Genomic DNA, 22,101 nt, shown 5'->3' on the forward strand with positions numbered 1-22,101 from the left:
TAGACCGACTCTTTATAATATTATTACAGAGACCCAACAGTTCCCACCATGAAAAGCACTTTGGCGACAGCGGCAGGGAAAAACTTCCTTTTGAGAGGCAGAAACCTCAAGCAGAACCAGACTCTAGGTGGGCAGTCATCTGCTTTGACTGCACAGATAATTTATTACGTTTTTATAGGAGTAGAATATAAAGCAGGTTTAGTTTGATCTTTCTGTTAATGAACCGGACTGTCTTACAGTATAGGACCGTCTTACAGTATAGGACCGTCTTGGGTTTTCATCTGGGTATCCAGCAGGTACATAGTGGCACACTGATAGAAACCAAAGATGTGTCGTTTCTGAATGTTAGTCTTATTTGTTTTTATAGTGTGTGTATTATGTTTATTACCTTAATTTATGTGCAAAAAATGTTGTTATGAGTTGTAAGAGCTCTGTCTCCCTCATGTCTTTGTGTGTCTCATACAAAGTGCCTTAAGAAATCTCTGTGAGCTTCTTTTCAGGAGGACCTTCACATAGCATGGGAGGATACTACGCTCTATACAAGAGGAATTCATTGCAAAGATAATGTTGAATACACATACAAGCAGCACGTGTTGATGCATGAAAGCCAGAGTACATTTCATAGTAAGTTAAAAAGAACAAGGGAAATATTCTGTCTGTCATGAAGACCTGAGAACATGTACAGACATTGTTGATGTACAGGTTTTGTATTCATGCAGTTGTCTGGCAACAGGAGGTGTGAAGTGTCAATAACCACACGTGACAGAAAGGCTTTTTAACATTGTGGACAATGACAAGAACAAATCTTTAACTATTAAGCATGTCATTAATGCCTCTTTCACACATTGATATAAAAAGAAAATACTGGCTGGAGAACAACAAAAACGTATATCCTAATAACAAAAATAGTTTTGACATTTTGACCACTTCCAATCCAAAGAAGGACCACAAGCTACTTTATTTTCCATTTCCTCAAAACTGACCAGGCTGTGGATCAGCTGTTTGTAGTGGAGTACCTGTGCAGCAAACAGAGTAACCACAGCATCACACTGCCAAAATAAATTCATTGGGTTAGGGGTTAGGGTTAGGCTGCCCAAAGGCAGCAGGGAAGAGTGAAGGTAATGTAGGACAAAGCTGGCGTGAGCGTGGAGTGAAGGGAAGCGTGGCAGATGAGGATAGCTGGGAGGCAGGGTGGTGGCAGGCAGGCAGGGAGACAATCAGGAAGACGGGCAGGCTGAAGATGATCCTGGACACAGAGAGGCAGGTATTAGTCACGAAATAGTACAGAGATACTGAAAAGCTGTTAGATACTCTGAATTGGCCTTGAGAAGTAGCTGCCGCTAAGGTTACACGGCAATCAGGCGATGAGTGGCTGAAGAACTGGGGTAGATATACTGCAGAGCTGATGAGTTGATGGATGGCAGATGTGATGTATGGGAGGTGCGCCAGTGTCCAGGGAGCCAGGAGAGTGAGGAAGGGAGCCATGCCCACACCAACACACACACACACAGACAAACACTGGGAACAGGGAAGGGAAAAAACACAAGGAAACACTAGGGAATGGCAGCGGCCGTAACATATGATGACATTTAAAAATCTGCATAGACTGACAGACAGACAGACATACTGACAGTGAGTTAATTCAATCTGTTATTTTGTAAAGGGAAGTCACCTGAACACTGCAACAGTAAAAAGTAGAATGCACTAAGGGTTATGAAAACTTTTAAGTTGATACAGTGTTCCTTTTTTTGTTCACCACACATCTATAGGCAAATAAAAATAAAATAATGTTACATAAAAATATGTTCCATGTTCCCGCATTGGAACCTTTTATAACCTAACCTGGCTCTCTGTCCCTGACCCCCTTCTAGGTTGGCTGTTGTGGGAGAAGCATCAGTTGTGTACCAGAAGTCTGCAGGCTGTAGTCTGACCAATGAGCCAGCCTCTCCGATGAGGGCAATTACAGTGTGATTTCGGTTTTGGCTATTAAAATATTTCCTATCCCATAAATGTTATTACGTCATGTTAATCTTTGGTCTGCTGGGAAGCGTCATGGTCCAGAGTGGTATATCTCAAAATCTATTTGGTGGAATGCAATTAAATTTGATATCAGAATCAGAATCAGAATCAGAAATACTTTATTGATCCCCGGGGGGAAATTGTACAGTACCGGTGCTCCCATTCAAGAGTAGAAAGTAGCATAATTTAGAACTAAAAGTTTGTACAAAATATAAAAATAAGAAATAGAAAATACAAAATATACACATTTATAGTATTTAAGTGAAATGAGGTGAAATGAAAAATGAAATGAAAATACAAAATATACACATTTACAGTATTTAAGTGAAATGAGGTAAAAATATATACAATGTATATGTATGTATGTGTTGCACTAAAGTGTGTGACTATATATGTATTGCACTTAAACATTTTGAATAAATAGTGAGGTGGTGTATGAACAGGTGAGGTAGATACAGATACGGATTTCCAGTCTCTTCCTGAGTGTCTGACACTCAGAGGGAGGAGTTAAACAGTCTGATGGCCACAGGCAGGAATGATTTCCTGTGTCGCTCAGTTGTGCATTTGGGAGGAATGAGTCTCCCACTGAAGGTGCTCTTGTGTCCGACCAGTACGTCATATCATATGAATATAACTATCAATTGAAAATATTTGAGAGAATACATTTCTTATTTTACCATTTTTATTCTAGTTAATTATCCACCTTATTTTACTATTTAAATGTGCCAACCTTGCATTTCCTTTCAGTGGAGGCATTGCTCGTGGTGGAAACCCCTGACAGTTCATCACAGTATCCAGTGAGAAGCAAGGCCACCCTCTGGCCTCAGGACCATAGCTTCAGTCCTGAACAGTGTTGAACCTGTAGTACTGTGGTGTTTTTGTCTTTTGGTGCATTAGTAGTATACATATATATTAACATTTGGTATATGTTGTCATGGTTTTCCAAGCTCTTCTCCTGGCAATTAGAGCTGTGAAAGAAGGTGTCTGCACTTAATTTTTGTTTTTTATTTTTTATTAATTTTATTACATTTTAGGACCTCTGAGCACAGCCCGCACCGCCTCATCCTCCTGCCACTGTGCTGGATGGCAAATGACAGCTACAGTAACCTAGCTTGGAAAATAGAGAAATGGTGCCTAAACGTGATGAACTTCCTGTTTATCAGACCACAAATGAGACAAGAAGTTGAAAAAACATCTGGGGACTGGGCCTCACTGATTACTATACAAAAACACAACTTTATTCACTGATTTTGGTGAAGCTCAAAACTCAGTTAGCCGTGCAGCTAGCGGCCTTATTAGCTAGCTGACACTGCCCGGACTGTGAGCTCAGAGCAGGAGGTTTTGATGCCCAGGTCCCAAGCTCCCAGTCTGGGCAGAGTCAGCTAGCTAATAGGGCCGCTACCTGTACGGCTAACTGAGCTAAATGCAGCTACAGTTAGCAGTATTAGTGATTACTTTAGCAACAAATAAAACCATCTGTCCATCAAAAAACTAAGTAACTTTCCCTCACAACCAAAAAAGCACTTTCTAAGAAACAAACTGAACAACCTCCAAAAACCAGGAAGAGTCGTCCTGAGCAGAGCGGTCGAATAACCCACACAGGCTGAGTGGGTGGATGAGTGTCCCTATACTTGGTGATGACCTGCTGGGGGCATGGCTGAGGCCGGTGACTGTATCTGTGACATCACAACCTTACGGAAGTCCTGACGGCTCGTTTAAAGGCAGTGTCTGAGCACGGGCTGTGTGCATTTCTCAGTGGATTGAGTGTTTTGATACGTTCACAGTTACATATCAGCTAGAGCTGCTTTATGATCAAAAAAGGTACGGACATCTCACTTTCTACAATATGGGACCTTTAAACCTCTTCGTCCCAGGTCACTGATTATTTCAGCCTGCCTCTGACCAACAGAGTCTGAATGAAGACAGCTGACAGACTCAGTGTTTGATTCAGATTGTACTTTATTTTGAAAGTTTAACACACAGGAAGTTGAAAAGAGCGCAATTAGAAGTCTCATGTCTCAATACAAAATCAATAACTGATCAACATCCCACTATGAAATAAAAAAGTTTTACATTTCACACAATCACTCAATAACATGATCATTGATCAACAGGCAGGGGGCAGGACTAATATGGACTGGTTAATCTGGGGGCGTGGCTAATATAAGCAGGTTTGCAGGGGGCAGCTACAGTTTATATTTACACACAGTGGACACTGTTAAAACTTCACTGAAAAAATGTAAACTTACATTTTTTAAACTGTAAAGTTTCAACTTCACAAAGTATAAACTGTTTAAACATTACAGTAACCTCACAGGACTTAAATTTTCCTTTCACTTCTGACCACACCCATAGTGAAGTCACAGTGTACTGACACAGCCTGGAGTACACTGTGACATCACTGCAGTGAGCTGTGAGGTGGACAGAAACAAGATGTTCAGTTTCTCTTTAATCTTCAAACTTTATGTATTCATCGCCCAACAGGAAGAATCGTCCACCATTTTACATTTTCTTTCCAATCAACATTATTACAAACATTCATTTTTAAAGGTTTACATTTCTATTTTTCTTAAATCTTGTTAGTTTTAACACAGCAGGTTAAGCTGATCTCAGGTCAGTTTGTCAGTGAATCCGAAAAACATTCAAACTGATAAATTACAGAAACTCAGTTTTCCCATCAGAACAAATGTTTAAAAAACTGAAAAGACAAAAAGATGAATTCATAATTTTGGGCTAAAATGTGAGTTAGTTAAATACATTTTATCAGAACATTAGATTTTTCTTCATCTAAATTTAATGATCACAGTTAGGGATGTTAATAATTAACCGTTTAATCGTTAACCGACAGTAAGAATTTTGACTGATTAATACTACCAGTTAACAGTTAAAACAAATAAAGAGCCACGATGTTGCTCCTTGGAGATGACTACAGCCCCCCTCATCAGCTAATGACCCAGAGGCAAAGGGGGACACCTGTATGAGAGACAGTCCCCCCTCATTGGATCCTCTTGACTTGTGGAAAAGTCTTCAGACACACTTCCTGAGGCTGGCCGCTCTAGCGGGGCACTGTCTCTGCGTTCCCCGGACATCAGGACCATCTGAGCGAGTATTCTCTGCTGTGGGTCTCACAGTTGAGCACCAGACTAACCCCACAGCATGTGGACATGTTGATATTTCGGAATAAAAACTATTAGACAAGCTGTCTGCGAGTCAGGACTGAGCTAGGCCTGGCCTGTTTATTTTATTTCAGGACTAATCTAAATAGTACATTTTAATGTTGTCGGTTAACGGTTAATGTTCCGTTAATGAGGGTCAGCTATCGGTCAGAAAAACATTTCAAATTTAGCATCCCTAATTACTGTTGATTAATGATTACAAAACTCTGCTGTTCAAAAGGTTTTCATGAAACAATGTGGATTTCCTCACATTTAAACAAATAAAAACTATCTGAGCTGGTGATGAGTAATGATGAATGTGATCGTCTGGATCTACAGTAAATACAGATGATATGATCAGAGTGTTTGGGACCTGTCCAATATCTGATCTCTGATTGATCTCTGATGATTTCTCAGTCACCAGTAGAAGTTTTCCTCCATCACGCATCGACAGCAGTCTGTCATCTGATTTGGTCAAGATATCTGAAGAGTTAAACTGTCCAATGAAAAGCTGTTACCGGACTTCCTCAGAGCACATCACTTCCTGTGGCGAGACGTCCTCACTGGTCGATTACTGTGCTAGACTAGTCGACTACTCTGCACAAAGCCTACAAGATAGACACAGGCAGACAGACAGGCAGAAAGACAGACAGGTAGATATGTTAGAGCTGGTAGAGTGAGACAGGAGGTCAGACTGCTGCCGTCTGCAACACTGATGACTTCACTAAAACTACACTCAGTAAGTTCATGCTGCTCGTACTAAATCATGTTAATACTAATAATAATACTTCTGCGAGTGCGTAATAGTAATAAAGAAAATTAGGTTGTTGTTGAAGATAAACAACACTTTTCTGGCATCAGAGGGAAAAGTTTGAAAGGTTTGTTGCTGTAACTGATGTTTTTTATTAGTTTGTATTTCATTGATCAGACAGAAATCACATCTCTTTTAAATTAATCTTCAACATCTTTCTGTTTTTGCTGTTTTACAGTATGACAGTAAACGGACAAAAACAAGACATTTGAAGATGTCTCATTGAACACCTTGGTCCATGTTTGGCATTTCAACAACAAAATAATTTGTCGATTGAGAAAATGATCAGCAGATTAATCAGTAATGAAAAGAGTTGTTAATAGTAAGTAGCCATGTTGGAGATAAAGTTAGTAAGTGATGATGTGAAAACAAAAACATGAAGCAGCATCGACTGAATGAATAAATATGACTAATGTGAACATTCAGCTGTTTGTTAAAAGACGAATGGTGCAATATCTACATCTCTCTATGTGCAAAACAGTATAATCCCTTTACCTTTATTTCTTTTGTTCTGTGAATTTGTACATTTGTAAATTATAGTTGTTTTGTTAGTTTTAGTAGCTTTTTGTTATATAACAGTCTTTAATGTTTTTACTTATTATATCTTGATTTTCTACTTATGTCTCTTGTTATTGCACTATCCTGAATGCTGCTGTAACAATGCAAATTTCCCCACTGAGGGATTAATAAAGGATTATTTTATCTTATCTTAACATCAGGTGATCAGTTAATGAGGTCTAATAGACTCGTCTCAACACTGAATATAACAGGTTTGGATCAGTTTATAGTCTCCTGACATCTGTGTCATGAAGAGAGTTAATTATGACTTGGTCTATTAATGACTTTGCAATTAAAATAATTGTATTAAATGTAACTGTACCAGTCATTTGTCCTCTGGTGAAAACACATCATCATCATCATCATCAGAGTTTAAATGTTGGTGTCATGGTGGACGAGTCACTCTGTTGCTGATCTGACAAACATTTCACCTATTTTAACTTCCGTCATTAACACAGTTTCATATTTTTAATATGTTCATATGTTTATATACGTACAGTGGGGTCCAAAAGTCTGAGACCACTAGTCAAGATACTTCTATTTTCATTTGTTTTGAATGTAATACTATTTGTTTTCATTACAAATGATAATATCAGCTCAACAATTTCAGTGACAAGTTGAATCTTTGAAAGGTGTTCACAGATTTCAGAGAATCTTAGTCTTTGGTATGTCCCCCTTTTGCTTTAATGACAGCATGGACTCCAGCTGGCATGGACTCCACAAGTTTGTGCCAAACCTGATGACCCATGTTATCCCAGCATGATTTGACAATGTGAGTCCTCAAGTGCCCCCATAAATAGTTCAACAGGGTTGAGGTCAGACTGTGGAGGAAAGTCCATGACAGTCAGGCCTTTTTTGGTCTTCAAGTAGTTCTTGCAAAGCTTTGAGGTGTGTTTGGGGTCCTTATCCTGCTGTATGAATCCCTCTCCACAAAGATGCAGACCAGAGGGTACACCATGTCTCTGAAGAATGGAGTGGTGCTTCTCCCTGGTCAGGGTGCAGACGATTCGCTGCAGGGGTCCAACTCCAGAGTAGGCAAACCCCCCCAGACTTGAATATTCCCACCACCATGTTTGCCTGTTGGTTTGATCCACTGCGGTATCATTCTCTCTCCTGCTCGTCTCCTTACATACACCCTTCTGTTACTGCCAGAAATCTCTAACCTGGATTCATCAGTAAATAGGACTTTTCTTCATCCACAGTAAAATGCTGCTGTTTCTCAGCCCACCCCAATTGTTTGGCCTTGTTTTCCCTTCTGAGAAGTGGTTTAGAAACTGCTACTGGTCCTCTGAGACCACTACAAGACAGCCTTCTTTTGACAGGACTTTTGCTGATTGGAGTGTGGCGTTCTTTATTTAGCAGATTGTGTATCTGTGATGAAGGTGCTTTTCTATCTCTCAGGGAACTAAGCTTGTTGTATTGATCTTCTGATGTTGTGGTCACTGTTGGTCTGCCTGATCGAGCTTTGGATACAACTGATCCCGTTTCTTCAAAGCGTTTTAGAGTTCCATGCACTGCCTCCTTAGAAACATTTATTCTGGCCATGATTTGACTCTGAGAAAGCCCCTCTTTGCTCAGAATAACACTTTGACTTCTGACACTTTCACTTAGTTCTGACGCCATGTTTCCCACTATCACAATGCTGCTTAGTGAGCAATGACCTGCTGGAAACTTGAGGCACAGCCATATTTAGAACAGGTGAACACTGGCTGCAAGCTGAGTTCATTGAACGAGCCTCCGATGAGGAGATCAGATGCACTTGATTGTCATTTGAACGCATGCTTCGATGGAAGGACACAACTCAAAGACATCTGACCTTTTTGCTGACCTAAAAATAGTGCAGAATCAAAATATTTCTTCGTCATTTTACATGTCATAACTTCTTGTGTTTTTAAATGTTTCTGAATCCGCAAACGTTTTGATTATTTCCAGGTTTACGTGAAAATATTTGAGATTTTCAATGTGGTCTCAGACTTTTGGACCCCACTGTATGTGTGTAGCGGGTGACAATACAACAATTAACTTTTAAACAAACTTCCATCAGAGACGGCGACGACAACGACAACGACAACAACAACAACAACAACAACAACAACAACAACGACTACACATTCATGATGGAGTTCTATTTTCAACATGGATGAAAACAGATTCAGGGTCATGACAAAATATGTCTGATCAGATCTCTAACATCTCTCACACGGCTGAGGTCTGTATGGATAAACAAGTTTCATCCTCCAGATGTTTGACCTGATAAAGTGATCCAGGATCAGTCCCTGGTTAGACATCACTGAGCAGATCTGAGTGTAGATCAGCAATACTGATATTTGACTGTAACATTCAGTCTATCTATGAGCAGCAGGAGCAGTTTACATGAATATTTGAATCCTGTCAGCTGATTGGCAGATTTAAATAAAGCGTATAAAATGTGAGCTCAATGGACAGAGTTAAACTTGACATCCAGGACAGACTCTGCAGTTACAGATATTGATTACAGATAGATTGATCACAGACAGACAGAAGCAGCAGATCCAGCTCTACATAATAAATACAGGAGCTGTGTCGTAGTTCAGGCTCTGCCTCCTCCACCGGTCACATGACCAGATCAAAAATGAAATTGTAGGTCTTTCTCAATACAGAGTACGCCAAGTTCGGACTGGGTAAGTTCACCTTGGGAGTCCAAACACAATACAATCAGTTTATAACTGAGACATCTGAGTTCTTACTGATACCAGATCAGCTTCAACACATATGCACTGTACTGTGACATCATAATCTCAACTCAAACGTCCACAAACAGTATTTCAGACAACAACCATGTTATCAGTGAGATGCAGTCGAAGATACAACCTGTTATCGAATCTGTAATGTGTATTAAAAAATAAAACTACATTTAATATAGACCTCACTGCTGCTGTTCATTTCTGTTATTCTATATATTTATTGATTAGTATTTAAATGTGTTGATATCTGTACATATGCAGAGCCCAAAGCTCAACAGCTCTGTTGTTAAATTGTCAAATAAAAACATGAAGCTTCACTTTACCTTCAAACTAAATATCAGATTTACCTCAAAGTTTATCTTCCAAAATGTTCAAACTCTACAGAGAATTTCCCCCCGGGGATCAATACAGTATGTCTGATTCTGATTCTGAGAAATCAGAGCCAGCGGTAAATGGCCAAAGAGCTTCTCCCTGGGATAACAACGGACATTAACTGTCATCTCAGGAGTCGGGCCATTAGCTGCTGAGATGACCAGCTGTCTTTGTCTAAAGCAGTGGTTCCCAACCTTTTTCTTAAGGGACCCCTATTTTACCCTTATGTATACACTGATGACCCCCACCCACAAGGGGAAAAGTAGCCTACTTCTTTTTAAATATCTTTAAGTATATTTCATTATTTACATTGCAAAAAAAACAATAACAGCACAGAACAATGAACTGTACAATTAACCAAATAGTGAACTAATACCTGCAGGATTCCTTATATTTTTAAGGAACACAATTCTATGTTCTTCTATTTTCTTTTTATTTCACTATTATACATACACTCCCCTCCAAAAGTATTGGAACAGTGAGGCCAATTCCTTTATTTTTGCTGTAGACTGAAAACATTTGAGTTTGACATCAAAAGATGAATATGAGACAAGAGATCAACATTTCAGCTTTTATTTCCAGGTATTTACATCTGGATCTGATACACAACTTAGAAGATAGCACCTTTTGTTTGAACCCACCCATTTTTCATGTGAGCAAAAGTATTGGAACATGTGACTGACAGGTGTGTTTTGTTGCCCTGGTGTGTCCTATTATATTGATTATTCAAACAATAAACAGCGCTGAACGTCTACGTTCAGTTTCAGAATTGGGTTTTGCCTGTGCAGACTGCATTTATAGTTAGAGGTGTAACCAACATGAAAACCAGAGAGCTGTCCATGGGTGAAAAACAAGCAATTGTGATTGGCCATAGCCAGTACAACCATTTGGAATGTCCGGAAGAAGAAAGAAACCACTGGTGTACTAAGTAACAGACGTCGAACTGGTAGACCAAGGAAAACAGCAGCAGTTGACGACAGAAACATTGTGAGAGCTGCTGTTAGTGACATCAGCAACAACCTCCAGAGGGCAGGAGTGAAGCTATCACAATCTACTGTTCGCAGAAGACTTCATGAACAAAAGTACAGAGGCTACACCAGAAGATGCAAACCACTCATTAGCAAGAAGAATAAGAAGGCCAGGCTGGAATTTGCCAAAAAGTACAGAGACGAGCCTCAAAAATTCTGGGACAAAGTTTTATGGACTGATGAGACAAAGATTAACCTTTACCAAAGTGATGGAAAGGCTAAAGTTTGGAGAAAGAAAGGATCTGCTCATGATCCCAAACATACAAGCTCATCTGTGAAACAGTGGAGATAATGTCATGGCTTGGGCTTGCATGGCTTCTTCTGGGACGGGCTCATTAATCTTCATTGATGATGTAACACATGATGGCAGCAGTAAAATGAACTCAGAAGTCTACACAAACATTTTGTCTGCCAATTAAAAGAAAGATGCAACCAAACTGATTGGGAGATCTTTCATCGTGCAGCAAGATAATGACCCAAAACACACTGCCAAAACAACAAAGGACTTCATCAGGGGGCAAGAAGTGGAATGTTTTAGACTGGCCAAGTCAATCTCCAGACTTAAACCCTATGGAGCATGCATTTTACCTGCTAAAGAGGAGACTGAAGGGAGTAACCCCCCAAAACAAACAACAACTGAAAGAGGCTGCGGTGAAAGCCTGGAAAAGCATCACAAAAGAAGAATGCAAAAGTTTGGTGATGTCAATGGGTCACAGGCTTGATGCAGTTATTGCAAGCAAAGGATTTGCAACTAAATATTAAGTCTTATTCACTTTAATCTATTTTAAGTATATCTGTTCCAATACTTTTGCTCACCTAAATATTTGGTGTTCCGTTACAAATAATGCTATCTTCTAAGTTGTGTATCAGATCCAGATGTAAATACCTGGAAATAAAAGCTAAAATGTTGATCTCTTGTCTCATATTCATCTTTTGATGTCAAACCCAAATGTTTTCAGTCTACAGCAAAAATAAAGGAATTGGCCTGACTGTTCCAATACTTTTGGAGGGGAGTGTATGTTTTAATAGTCCAAGCAGACTAGCTTTATAATAAATAAAGAAATAAAGATATAAACTTCTAAATTAACCTTTAAATATAATTGTCTTCTTCAGAGAAATTAATTAAATGCATGTACATTATATATATACATCAAAATTCTTACACCCTTAAAATCAAGAGTGTATCACGACCCCTCGTGGAGCTTTGGCGACCCCCAGGTTGGGAACCTCTGGTCTAAAGTATCCTGGTAAAACAGGTGGAGTGAGACCTCCTCAGGTCATTCAGACTGAACTAGATGTGACTTTGAACGTAAGTATTGTTTCACAAGAAAAAAAGAACAGACAAGAACGCAGATTGACAAAGATCTACTGTCTCTCAGTAAAGATGGAAAGCATCCCACAATGCACTGCACACTGATGTCTGATCACTGATCAGCTTTCACTGAGAATCAGTTGCACATGTAGCACTCAGATACTCCTCATCAGCCTGTGAACTGACCAGGTGTTTCAGGAGCACCTGAATGCATCATCAGTCTGGTCCCTGTTACAGGTGTTTGAGGAGGAGGTTCAGTCCTCTGTAGGCCATGCTCCCATTGAGGCAAAGCCTGAGATGAGACACACCTGCCCTACAGGTGTAAAGGTGTCACACAGGTGTGAAGTTTCCCTCAAAAAACAAACAGCAGAAGAAAAACAACAGGTAGCATTCAGCACATAGACAGGCAGAGCACGTATACACACAACCAGGCTGCTGCTGTAACCACAGCAACCAACATGTTGATATTCAGGTCATTCGGCTTACTTAAAGCTATAGTACGCAATATTATTTAATTAGAATTTTGGTTGAAATAGCACATTTTGACCATTGCATGTCATTAACAATATTTAATTGAAGGGTTCCTTTGTATTTAGTTTTTAAAAACAACAACAGCACGAAACAACAGTGCTGAGCGCTGTTAGCGCCACCGAGTCTAGCAGAGAGGAAGGGAGGAATCTTCTTCTTCTTTAGTCTTTTAATGGCTTTTAGGTGCATTATCACCACCCTCTGGATTGGAGTGTGAATCTGAACGGTTGGAAGGAAGGAATCATTTGAACAGAGTTGCTGTGATTGGCTAGTTGCGCGCTAGTCAACCCTAATTGCTTGTTTGATTCGCTCACAGACCACAATTTTTCAAAGGAACCCTTCCATTAAATATTGTTAGCGACATCCAATGGTCAAAATTAGTTATTTCAACAAAATTATAATGAAATAATACTGCCTACTGTAGCATTAAGGTTTATATAAGAATGGTCAAAGTTCATCTGGAGGTCAAAGATAGTACATGTTTAACGAGAGGTCACTTAATGTCATGTAGACGTCACGTTGAGGACTTTTAAAGGTCACACAGATGTCATTTAAGAGTCATGTAGAGGTCACTTAAGGATCATATTTAGAGGGCATATGCAGGTCTTTAAAAGTTATTTAAATTGAGGTCAGTGAATCATGTGAAGGTCATAAGAAGGTCATGTAAAGGTCATATGTAAGTCATGGCACCTTTGGCGCTGCTGTCCAGGAAGACTTTGATGTAGGAGGTGGGGACGTATCCCTCCTCCTCCAAGTTCCTCCGTACTCTGGTCCAACCGTCGCCCTTGTCCTCTTCCACCACAGAAAGTAGTTCTCCCTCCACCATTGACAGAGTGCCTTCATTCTGACCTAAACAAGATCAACAACAACATGTTCAGACCACAGAGAACCAGAGTGGAACCCAGTAGAACCAGAAGAGAACTTGTGTGGTTTGATTCATCAGAATCCGTTTAAACTGCACTAGAACAGAACAGAGGAGTCTGGATCAGATCAGGTTCCTGCTTCTATCGAGGTATTGAGGTGTTACACCTGCTGACCTCTGAAACCTTTATTGACAGAAAAACCAGGTCAGCTAGGACCTGTTCGGGCTGATGGTGGTAGATCGGGTTAAATCCTGGATCTGCAGCAGTCTGACCCTCATCCTGTCTGCTAATATGACTTCCTGTTATCTACAGTAAATAGCTGACAGGACAGTCACTTTGCTGGGAGTCTACCCACAACCCTTAGGGCCAAACTATTAATCATTTTTATATCACAATTTTCAGACAAAAACAACCCCGGGAGGAGTCAACACCAAGCAACAGATTCTATCTGATTCTTTTCATGTAGAAACAAGATAAATGTGTATGTTTGGATCATATCTTTTTTATTTCCATGGAAACCACAAATAAAGGCCTGAGGTTAAATCACAATCTGGTATTATCGACTCGATTTGGTGATTGATCCATCGATCAGTTAAGTGAGAGGAACAAGACGGGCTGACTTCAGGGCACAGAGAGACAGAGGTTTAACACCTGATCAGTCCACATACCTGCAACCAGTTCACCACCAGCTACAAAGAGTTAACTAAAAGTGATTCTGAGAAAGAATAAGAGGTTGTTCTGATAGTAAAAACTAAACTAAAACATCACATTAAGATAATTGCAATGTGATTGTAAATCACTACAGACTGAAACACAATCTTATTGATATTTTTACTGCATTTAGCTCAGTGATGAACAGAGACATCTGACATTAGATACTGTCCCTGCGCTCTCATTGGATACTGTGTGTGCACTCTCATTGGATACTGTCCCTGCGCTCTCACTGGATACTGTGTGTGCGCTCTCATTGGACATTGTGTGTGTGCTCTCATTGGATACTGTCCCTGCGCTGTCATTAGTTACTGTCCCTGCGCTGTCATTAGTTACTGTCCCTGCTCTCTCATTGGATACTGTGTGTGCTCTCTCATTGGATACTGTGTGTGCGCTTGCATTGGATACTGTCCCTGCACTGTCATTAGTTACTGTCCCTGCTCTCTCATTGGATGCTGTGTGTGCGCTCGCATGGATACTGTCCCTGCGCTCTCATTGGATACTGTGTGTGCACTCTCATTGGATACTTTCCCTGCGCTCTCACTGGATACTGTGTGTGCGCTCTCATTGGACATTGTGTGTGTGCTCTCATTGGATACTGTCCCTGTGCTGTCATTAGTTACTGTCCCTGCTCTCTCATTGGATACTGTGTGTGCTCTCTCATTGGATACTGTGTGCGCTTGCATTGGATACTGTCCCTGCACTGTCATTAGTTACTGTCCCTGCTCTCTCATTGGATGCTGTGTGCGCTCGCATGGATACTGTCCCTGCGCTCTCATTGGATACTGTGTGTGCACTCTCATTGGATACTTTCCCTGCGCTCTCACTGGATACTGTGTGTGCACTCTCATTGGACACTGTGTGTGTGCTCTCATTGGATACTGTCCCTGCGCTGTCATTAGTTACTGTCCCTGCTCTCTCATTGGATACTGTGTGTGCGCTCGCATTGGATACTGTCCCTGCGCTGTCATTAGTTACTGTCCCTGCTCTCTCATTGGATACTGTGTGTGCGCTCGCATTGGATACTGTCCCTGCGCAGTCATTGGATACTGCTCTTTTCTTGTCTCAGACTTGTTTTCAAAGTGAGCTGACCACAAATGCATCCAGTTTTTGGCTACAAGAAATCAACCATGTTAGAAAACTGTGGTACTGTCTGACTCTAGATTTTTAGTCTTGATCAAAGAAATTTAGTCACCTGAGCAACAATGTCTGATGGTGAAAAACCCTATGTGACCCCAGGTGACATCACTGTGTACCTGTATGTCAGATGATGTACTGATAGTAGGTCTAAATGCAGTAAAATAGAACAGAGTACCTTGAAACGGGTAAAGGGACTTGCAGGTCCCGATACTTGGTAATGGTTCTTCATCATCAAAGTCATCATCAAACTCTGAACTACGAGACTTAAAGTGAAGCTCTGCACTGTGGTCTTCAGTGTAGCTGCCGTCAGGACTGAGGAAAGAGACCGGTAGAGAGACACAGATAGGTAGACAGAGAGAGAGACAGACAAGTAAACATCGAGAGATGCTGGTAGACAGAGAGACAGGTTTCTATTGTCTCTGAACAATGATTCTGTGTGTGAAAATGTCTGAAGAAGAACTAGACTTGCAAGCAAATATAACAGGGACACTTGCTCTGTCTCATTTCAGACTGTTAACAATAAACAATAATCAGCTATCAGTACCTTTCTCTGCTGGCTGGACTGCGGTTATCCAGTTGTTTCAGGCTGCTGCTGCCTGGCGTCGTCACCTGGGAATTTAACCCACAACCTCCACTCTGTCTTCTACTGCTGTGCTCAGACAGTCTGCTGTCTGCCTCCGACAGCCATGCCTGTGCAAACACACATAAATATTAACATACAAAACAAAAACAAAGGCAGGGGAAGAGAGGGGGGCTAAGGGCTAAGCCAACCCTACCCAGCATTTTCCTTCCCAAAGGATTATGGACAGGAAGATAACGATTTTACGGAAACCAGTCTCAACAGCTGCATTCCTGACAGCACCATTGAGCTAACAGGTGCTACGTCCTCAGGGCAAATAGTAGATGACTCTAGTAAAACCAGAGGTGGAGGACTGTGCAATTATGTAAACAAACCTAGGTGCACAGACACTGCTATAATTGGGTCACTGCTCTGCTAACCTGCAATATCTCATAGTGAAGTGTAGATGTTTCTATCTGCCCAGAGAGTTTACGTCTACTTCTGACTGCAGCATATATCCCCCCCGGATGATAACGCTAAGCTTGCAATGACAGAGTTGCATGCTACCATTAGCAAACAAGGGCTGCATGCTGAGTCCTCTCCTCTAATCCCCTTCACCCACGACTGCCTGTACATGGTTCCAATACCATTTTCAAGTTTGCATATGACACAATGATGGTTGGCATGGAAGTTCAGCACCAGGCGGCATGGTGTGCCGACAACAATCTTGCTCTCAACATAAAGAAGAACAAAGAGCTGTTTGTGGACTCCTGATCAGAGCAAAGGCAGCACACACACACACCCGATCCGTATCAGTGGGACAGAGTTTGAGCATGTTTCCAGCCTCTACATCTCGGAGGGCCGCTCTTGGACCCTTAACACTTTCACCCCTGTCAAGAAGGCTCACCAGGAGCAGATGTCCTCTGATCAAAGGAATTCAGATTCAAGGGCGTGAAATCATCAGTCAGACATCAGCACATTAAAATAAAGCACTAACGTTGCTCATTTGGGAGGCTGCGCCTGTACTAGCTCCTATTTGTAATTATTTCTAGTTTCTCTAAAGCTTCTTGTTATGTACTAGTCATGTGATTATATTGTTTACATTTCACTTTTAATTGTCGCTGTAACCAGGTACTATCCTGGGAAATTAACTTTTTTAAATGTTCAAATTCATCCGCCACTCAATAGTAAATCATTATTTTGTGTCTGAAATCTTCCAGCCACTTTCATATTTAACCCTAACCCCCCTAACCCAGTATTAACAAAGACAGGTATAACCAGACTCATGATGCTGAGGGCTAGACGAATACAGTGAAATATGTTTGCTAACGACATACGTGAGCCCAGTCGATTTGGGTGAAGACCATTTCTTCTGAAGAATGCAGAGCGCTGCCAGAATAGATTAAACTCGAAAAAAAAACAAAGTTCTGAGCTCTACATTGAGCCTGAAGCCACTCATGTAGACTGAGAGGCCTGGTAAAACGACCAGCCACCGACCCAGCGTTGGAATGTGGCCTGAAATGAAAATGTTCTTATCACTGACTTTTAAAAGTACAAAAAGTCCAGTAAAATCCCTTTTCATCAGTTTGGATTGTTGCCAACCAGCTTCATTTTTTAGGTCGGAGACTTTAGCACCCGTTGGATACAGATGCAGATGGATACAACCAGCTTTGACTTCATGTTTCTTACAAGGGAAACACCAACTATCTAAACTTCAGTTTTTATTTTTGTTGTAATTAGACCACTTCTTCTTTCAATGTGGGCAGTAGAAAAGGTTTCTGACTCGCATCCATGAGCTAACTGAGCTAACTGACTCGTATCCATGAGCTATGTTACACACTGCTCACAGGACTCCAGGAATAATGGTGATGTCGTTTTGTTTTTAGGTTATTTTCATCAATCATCCAGCATATTCCACTGAGCAATTACAACATTTGTTGTCCTGTCACAATTTGTCATGAACTATGGATACCTTTTTGTTTCCAAAATAAACTATGGATGACGGCTGAGGATGACGGTCGAAAGCTACAGTGCTGTGAAAAAGTATTTGCCCCTTTCCTGATTTCTTATATTTTTGCATATTTGTCACACTTAAATGTTTCAGATCGTCAAACAAATTTTAATATTAGACAAAGATAACCCGAGTAAATACAAAATGCAGTCTTTAAAGGATGATTTCATTTTATTAAGGGAAAAAGCTATCCAAACCTACCTGGCCCTATGTGAAAAAGTAATTGCCCCCCCTTGTTAAATCATGAATTAACTGTGATTAACCACATTTTTTTGGAAAGCTGAGTTCAATTTCACTAGCCACACCCAGGCCTGATTACTGCCAGACCTGTTGAATCCAGAAATCACCTAAATACAACCTGTCTGACAAAATGAAGTAGGCTGAAAGATCTCAAAAAGCAAAACATCATGCCGAGGTCTTCAAGAACAGAGAAACAAAGTCATTGACATCTATCAGTCTGGAAAGGGTTACAAAGCCATTTCTAAGGCTTTGGGACTCCAGCGAACCACGGTGAGAGCCATTATCCACAAATGGAGAAAACTTGGAACAGTGATGAACCTTCCCAGTAGTGGCCGGCCTACCAAAATTACTCCAAGAGTGCATCGACTCTCGATCGGACTAGAATCACAGGAAGACTGTGGACGTACTGACGTACTGCGGTAAGCGTATTGCTTCACTTCCGGCTTCTGTGTCATTGGTAGCGTGTGTGTTTGGCCGCTCTAAGCTCAAACAAGTTATATTTGTTTGGTATATATTTCATTACAGCGGCTAACTAGCCGCTAACCACTTAAACGTACATTACTTTTGCTTAACACTGATAGTTCTCTCCTTCTTTAGCGACTTTTTCGCTAATCTCACAGTTGTTTACACACTATTCTGTCTGTTACATTAGCTTAGCAGCTAGCGATGGCTTCTCTCTCTCCTTCTCGCTCTCCTTCTCGCTCTCCTGCTCTGTCCTGCTCGGTGTGTCAGATGTTTAAAACTGCTGGCTAAGGATAAGCGTAAATACAGTAAGATTGTTATTCACGTCGGCGGTAATGACTCCCGGTTACGCCAATCGGAGGTCACTAAAATTAACGTGGAGTCGGTGTGTACGTTTGCAAAAACTATGTCGGACTCCGTAGTTTTCTCTGGGCCCCTTCCCAATTTGACCAGTGATGACATGTTTAGCCGCATGTCATCATTCAACCGCTGGCTGTCGAGGTGGTGTCCAGCAAACGATGTGGGCTTCGTAGATAATTGGCGGACTTTCTGGAGGAGACCTGGTCTGATGAGGAGAGACGGCATTCATCCCACTTTGGATGGAGCGGCTCTCATATCTAGAAATCTGACCGACTTTATTAGTGAACCAAAACCGTGACAACCCAGAGTCCAGACCAGGAGGCAGAGTCGCATTCCTACACGCTTCTCTGCGCTTCCATTAGAGCAGTTACCCACCCAAAACCCCATAATGACTGTGTCTGCCCCCCGACCACTTAAATTAATTCAACCAAAGTTAAACAGGAGAGGAGTCATTAATAAAAACTTCATAAAAATTAAGAGCACTACTGCTATAGGCCAAAACAATAGGAAAATTAAGTGCGGACTGTTAAATATCAGATCTCTGTCATCTAAAGCTGTATTAGTAAACGAGCTAATATCAGAGAATCATATTGATCTACTGTGTCTGACAGAAACCTGGCTGTGTCATGAAGAGTATGTCAGCCTGAATGAATCCACTCCGCCCAGTCATACTAATACTCACATCCCTCGAGGCACCGGCCGAGGAGGTGGAGTTGCAGCCATCTTTGACTCAAGCCTGTTGATGAACTCTAGACCTAAACTGGATTATAACTCATTTGAAAGCCTCGTTATGAGTCTCTCACTCCCAACCTGGAAAACACTGAAGCCAGTCTTATTCGTTATAGTCTATCGCGCTCCAGGTCCATACTCTGAATTCTTATCTGAATTCTCAGAGTTTTTATCAGGTTTAGTCCTTAAAACAGACAAAGTCATTATCGTAGGGGATTTTAACATTCATGTGGATGTTGATAAGGATAGCCTTGGTACTGCATTTACCTCTTTATTGGATTCGATTGGCTTCTGTCAGAGGGTACAGAAACCCACTCACTGTTTTAATCACACCCTTGACCTGGTTCTGACATATGGACTTGAAATTGAACATCTAACTGTTTTTCCACAGAATCCTTTGTTATCGGACCATTATTTAATAACTTTTGAATTCCTATTACTGGACTACACGCCATTAGGCAAAAAAGTCTACACCAGATATCTATCTGATAGTGCTGTAGCTAAATTTAAGGAAGTGATTCCATCGGCATTAAATTCAATGCCATGTCTCAATACAACTGAGGACTCCTATGCTAACCTTCGTCCCTCTCAAATAGACAATGTTGTTGACAGTGCTGCAGGCTCAATGCGATTGACACTTGACTCTATTGCCCCTCTTAAAAAGAAGATAATAAAACGAAGAAAGTCAGCTCCATGGTATAACACCCAAACCCGCAAATTAAAGCAAACAGTGCAGAAACTTGAAAGGAAATGGCGCTCCACCAAACTAGAGGAATCACGTTTAATTTGGCAAGATAGTCTTAGAACTTATAGGAAGGCCCTCTGTAAAGCCAGAGCAGCCTATTACTCAACATTAATAGAAGAGAACAAGAACAACCCCAGGTTTCTCTTCAGCACTGTAGCCAGGCTGACAGAGAGTCACAGCTCTATTGAGCCATGTATTCCTATAAGCCTCAGCAGTAATGACTTCATGAGCTTCTTTAATGATAAAATTCTAACTATTAGAGACAGAATTGATCACCTCCTGTCTTCAGGTGGTATCTTACCTTCAAACACAGGAATCTCAGAAATAGCTGTAAAACCTGATGTATATTTAGATTGCTTTTCTCCCATTGACCTTCACCAAATTACTAAAACTATCTCTAAAACTATCATATCCTATTACAGAGACTGGAACATTTAATTGGCATCAAAGGAACCGCACTAAGCTGGTTTAAGTCGTATTTATCAGATCGATCTCAGTTTGTACATGTTAACGATGAATCCTCCATGTACGCCAAAGTCAGTCATGGAGTTCCACAAGGTTCTGTGCTTGGACCAATACTATTCACCTTATATATGCTTCCTTTAGGGGATATTATTAGAAAACACTCCATACATTTTCATTGCTATGCAGATGATACCCAGCTATATTTATCGATCAAGCCAGAAGAACCTCATCAGTTAGCCAACCTCCAAGCATGCCTTAAGGACATAAAGACCTGGATGACCTGTAATTATCTGATGTTGAACTCAGACAAGACAGAAGTTATTGTTCTTGGCCCTGAACACCTCAGAAATACAGTATCTAAGGATATTGTTACCCTAGATGGCATTGCCCTGGCCTCCAGCGCCACCGTGAGGAATCTCGGAGTTGTCTTTGATCAGGACATGTCCTTTAACTCCCACGTAAAACAAACTTCACGGACTGCCTTTTTTCACCTCCGTAATATTGCAAAAATCAGGAAGATCCTGTCTCAAACAGATGCAGAAAAATTAGTCCATGCATTTGTCACGTCTAGGCTGGATTATTGCAATTCCTTATTATCAGGCTGTCCCAATAAGTCCCTGAGGACTCTCCAGCTGATCCAGAATGCTGCAGCACGTGTACTGACAGGAACCAGGAAAAGAGATCATATTTCTCCTGTATTAGCTTCTCTGCACTGGCTCCCTGTAAAATCTAGAATAGAGTTTAAAATCCTTCTCCTCACCTACAAAGCTCTTACTGGTCAGGCACCATCATATCTTAAAGAGCTCATAGTACCCTATTACCCCACTAGAGCACTCCGCTCCCAGAATGCAGGGCTGCTTGTGGTTCCTAGAGTCTCCAAAAACAGAACAGGAGCAAGAGCCTTCAGCTATCAAGCTCCTCTCCTGTGGAATCGGCTCCCAGTTTGGGTCCGGGAGGCAGACACACTCTCTACTTTTAAGAGTAGGCTTAAAACTTTGCTTTTTGATAACGCTTATAGTTAAGGGCTGGCTCAGGCCTGCCTGGACCAGCCCCCTAGTTATGCTGCTATAGGCCTACACTGCTGGGGGACTTCCCATGATGCACTGAGCTTTCCTCCTCTCCCTCTTCATCTTTGCACATTCATCACAGTCCAATGCATGTTACTAACTTTATTTCTTCCCCGGAGTTTCTTTGTGCTTTGTCGACTCGTAGGTCGCTGTGCATCGTGGTCCTGGTACGCCTGGGTGCTGCTGCCGCCATGGGCCTGCCTGACTCTCATCACTACAGTTATTATGTTTAGTCGTAGTTCT

At 41.2% G+C, this 22,101-nt stretch overlaps 1 protein-coding gene across 1 annotated transcript in view; it reads right to left on the reverse strand.

The window, feature by feature from the left end:
* Positions 1-5,753: 5,753 nt before the first annotated feature.
* LOC139283976 (formin-binding protein 1-like) overlaps positions 5,754-22,101 on the reverse strand; it is a 40,766-nt gene continuing 24,418 nt past the window's right edge. Inside the window, exons 15-18 of the mRNA XM_070904094.1 lie at positions 15,765-15,910; positions 15,396-15,532; positions 13,197-13,355; positions 5,754-5,782 (exon numbers count right to left, since the gene is read on the reverse strand). Coding sequence (XP_070760195.1) covers positions 5,754-5,782; positions 13,197-13,355; positions 15,396-15,532; positions 15,765-15,910 — 471 coding nt within the window. The remainder of the gene's footprint in view (positions 5,783-13,196; positions 13,356-15,395; positions 15,533-15,764; positions 15,911-22,101) is intronic.

Source organism: Enoplosus armatus, chromosome 4 (assembly GCF_043641665.1).
Source record: "Enoplosus armatus isolate fEnoArm2 chromosome 4, fEnoArm2.hap1, whole genome shotgun sequence".
Lineage (NCBI taxonomy): Eukaryota > Metazoa > Chordata > Actinopteri > Centrarchiformes > Enoplosidae > Enoplosus > Enoplosus armatus.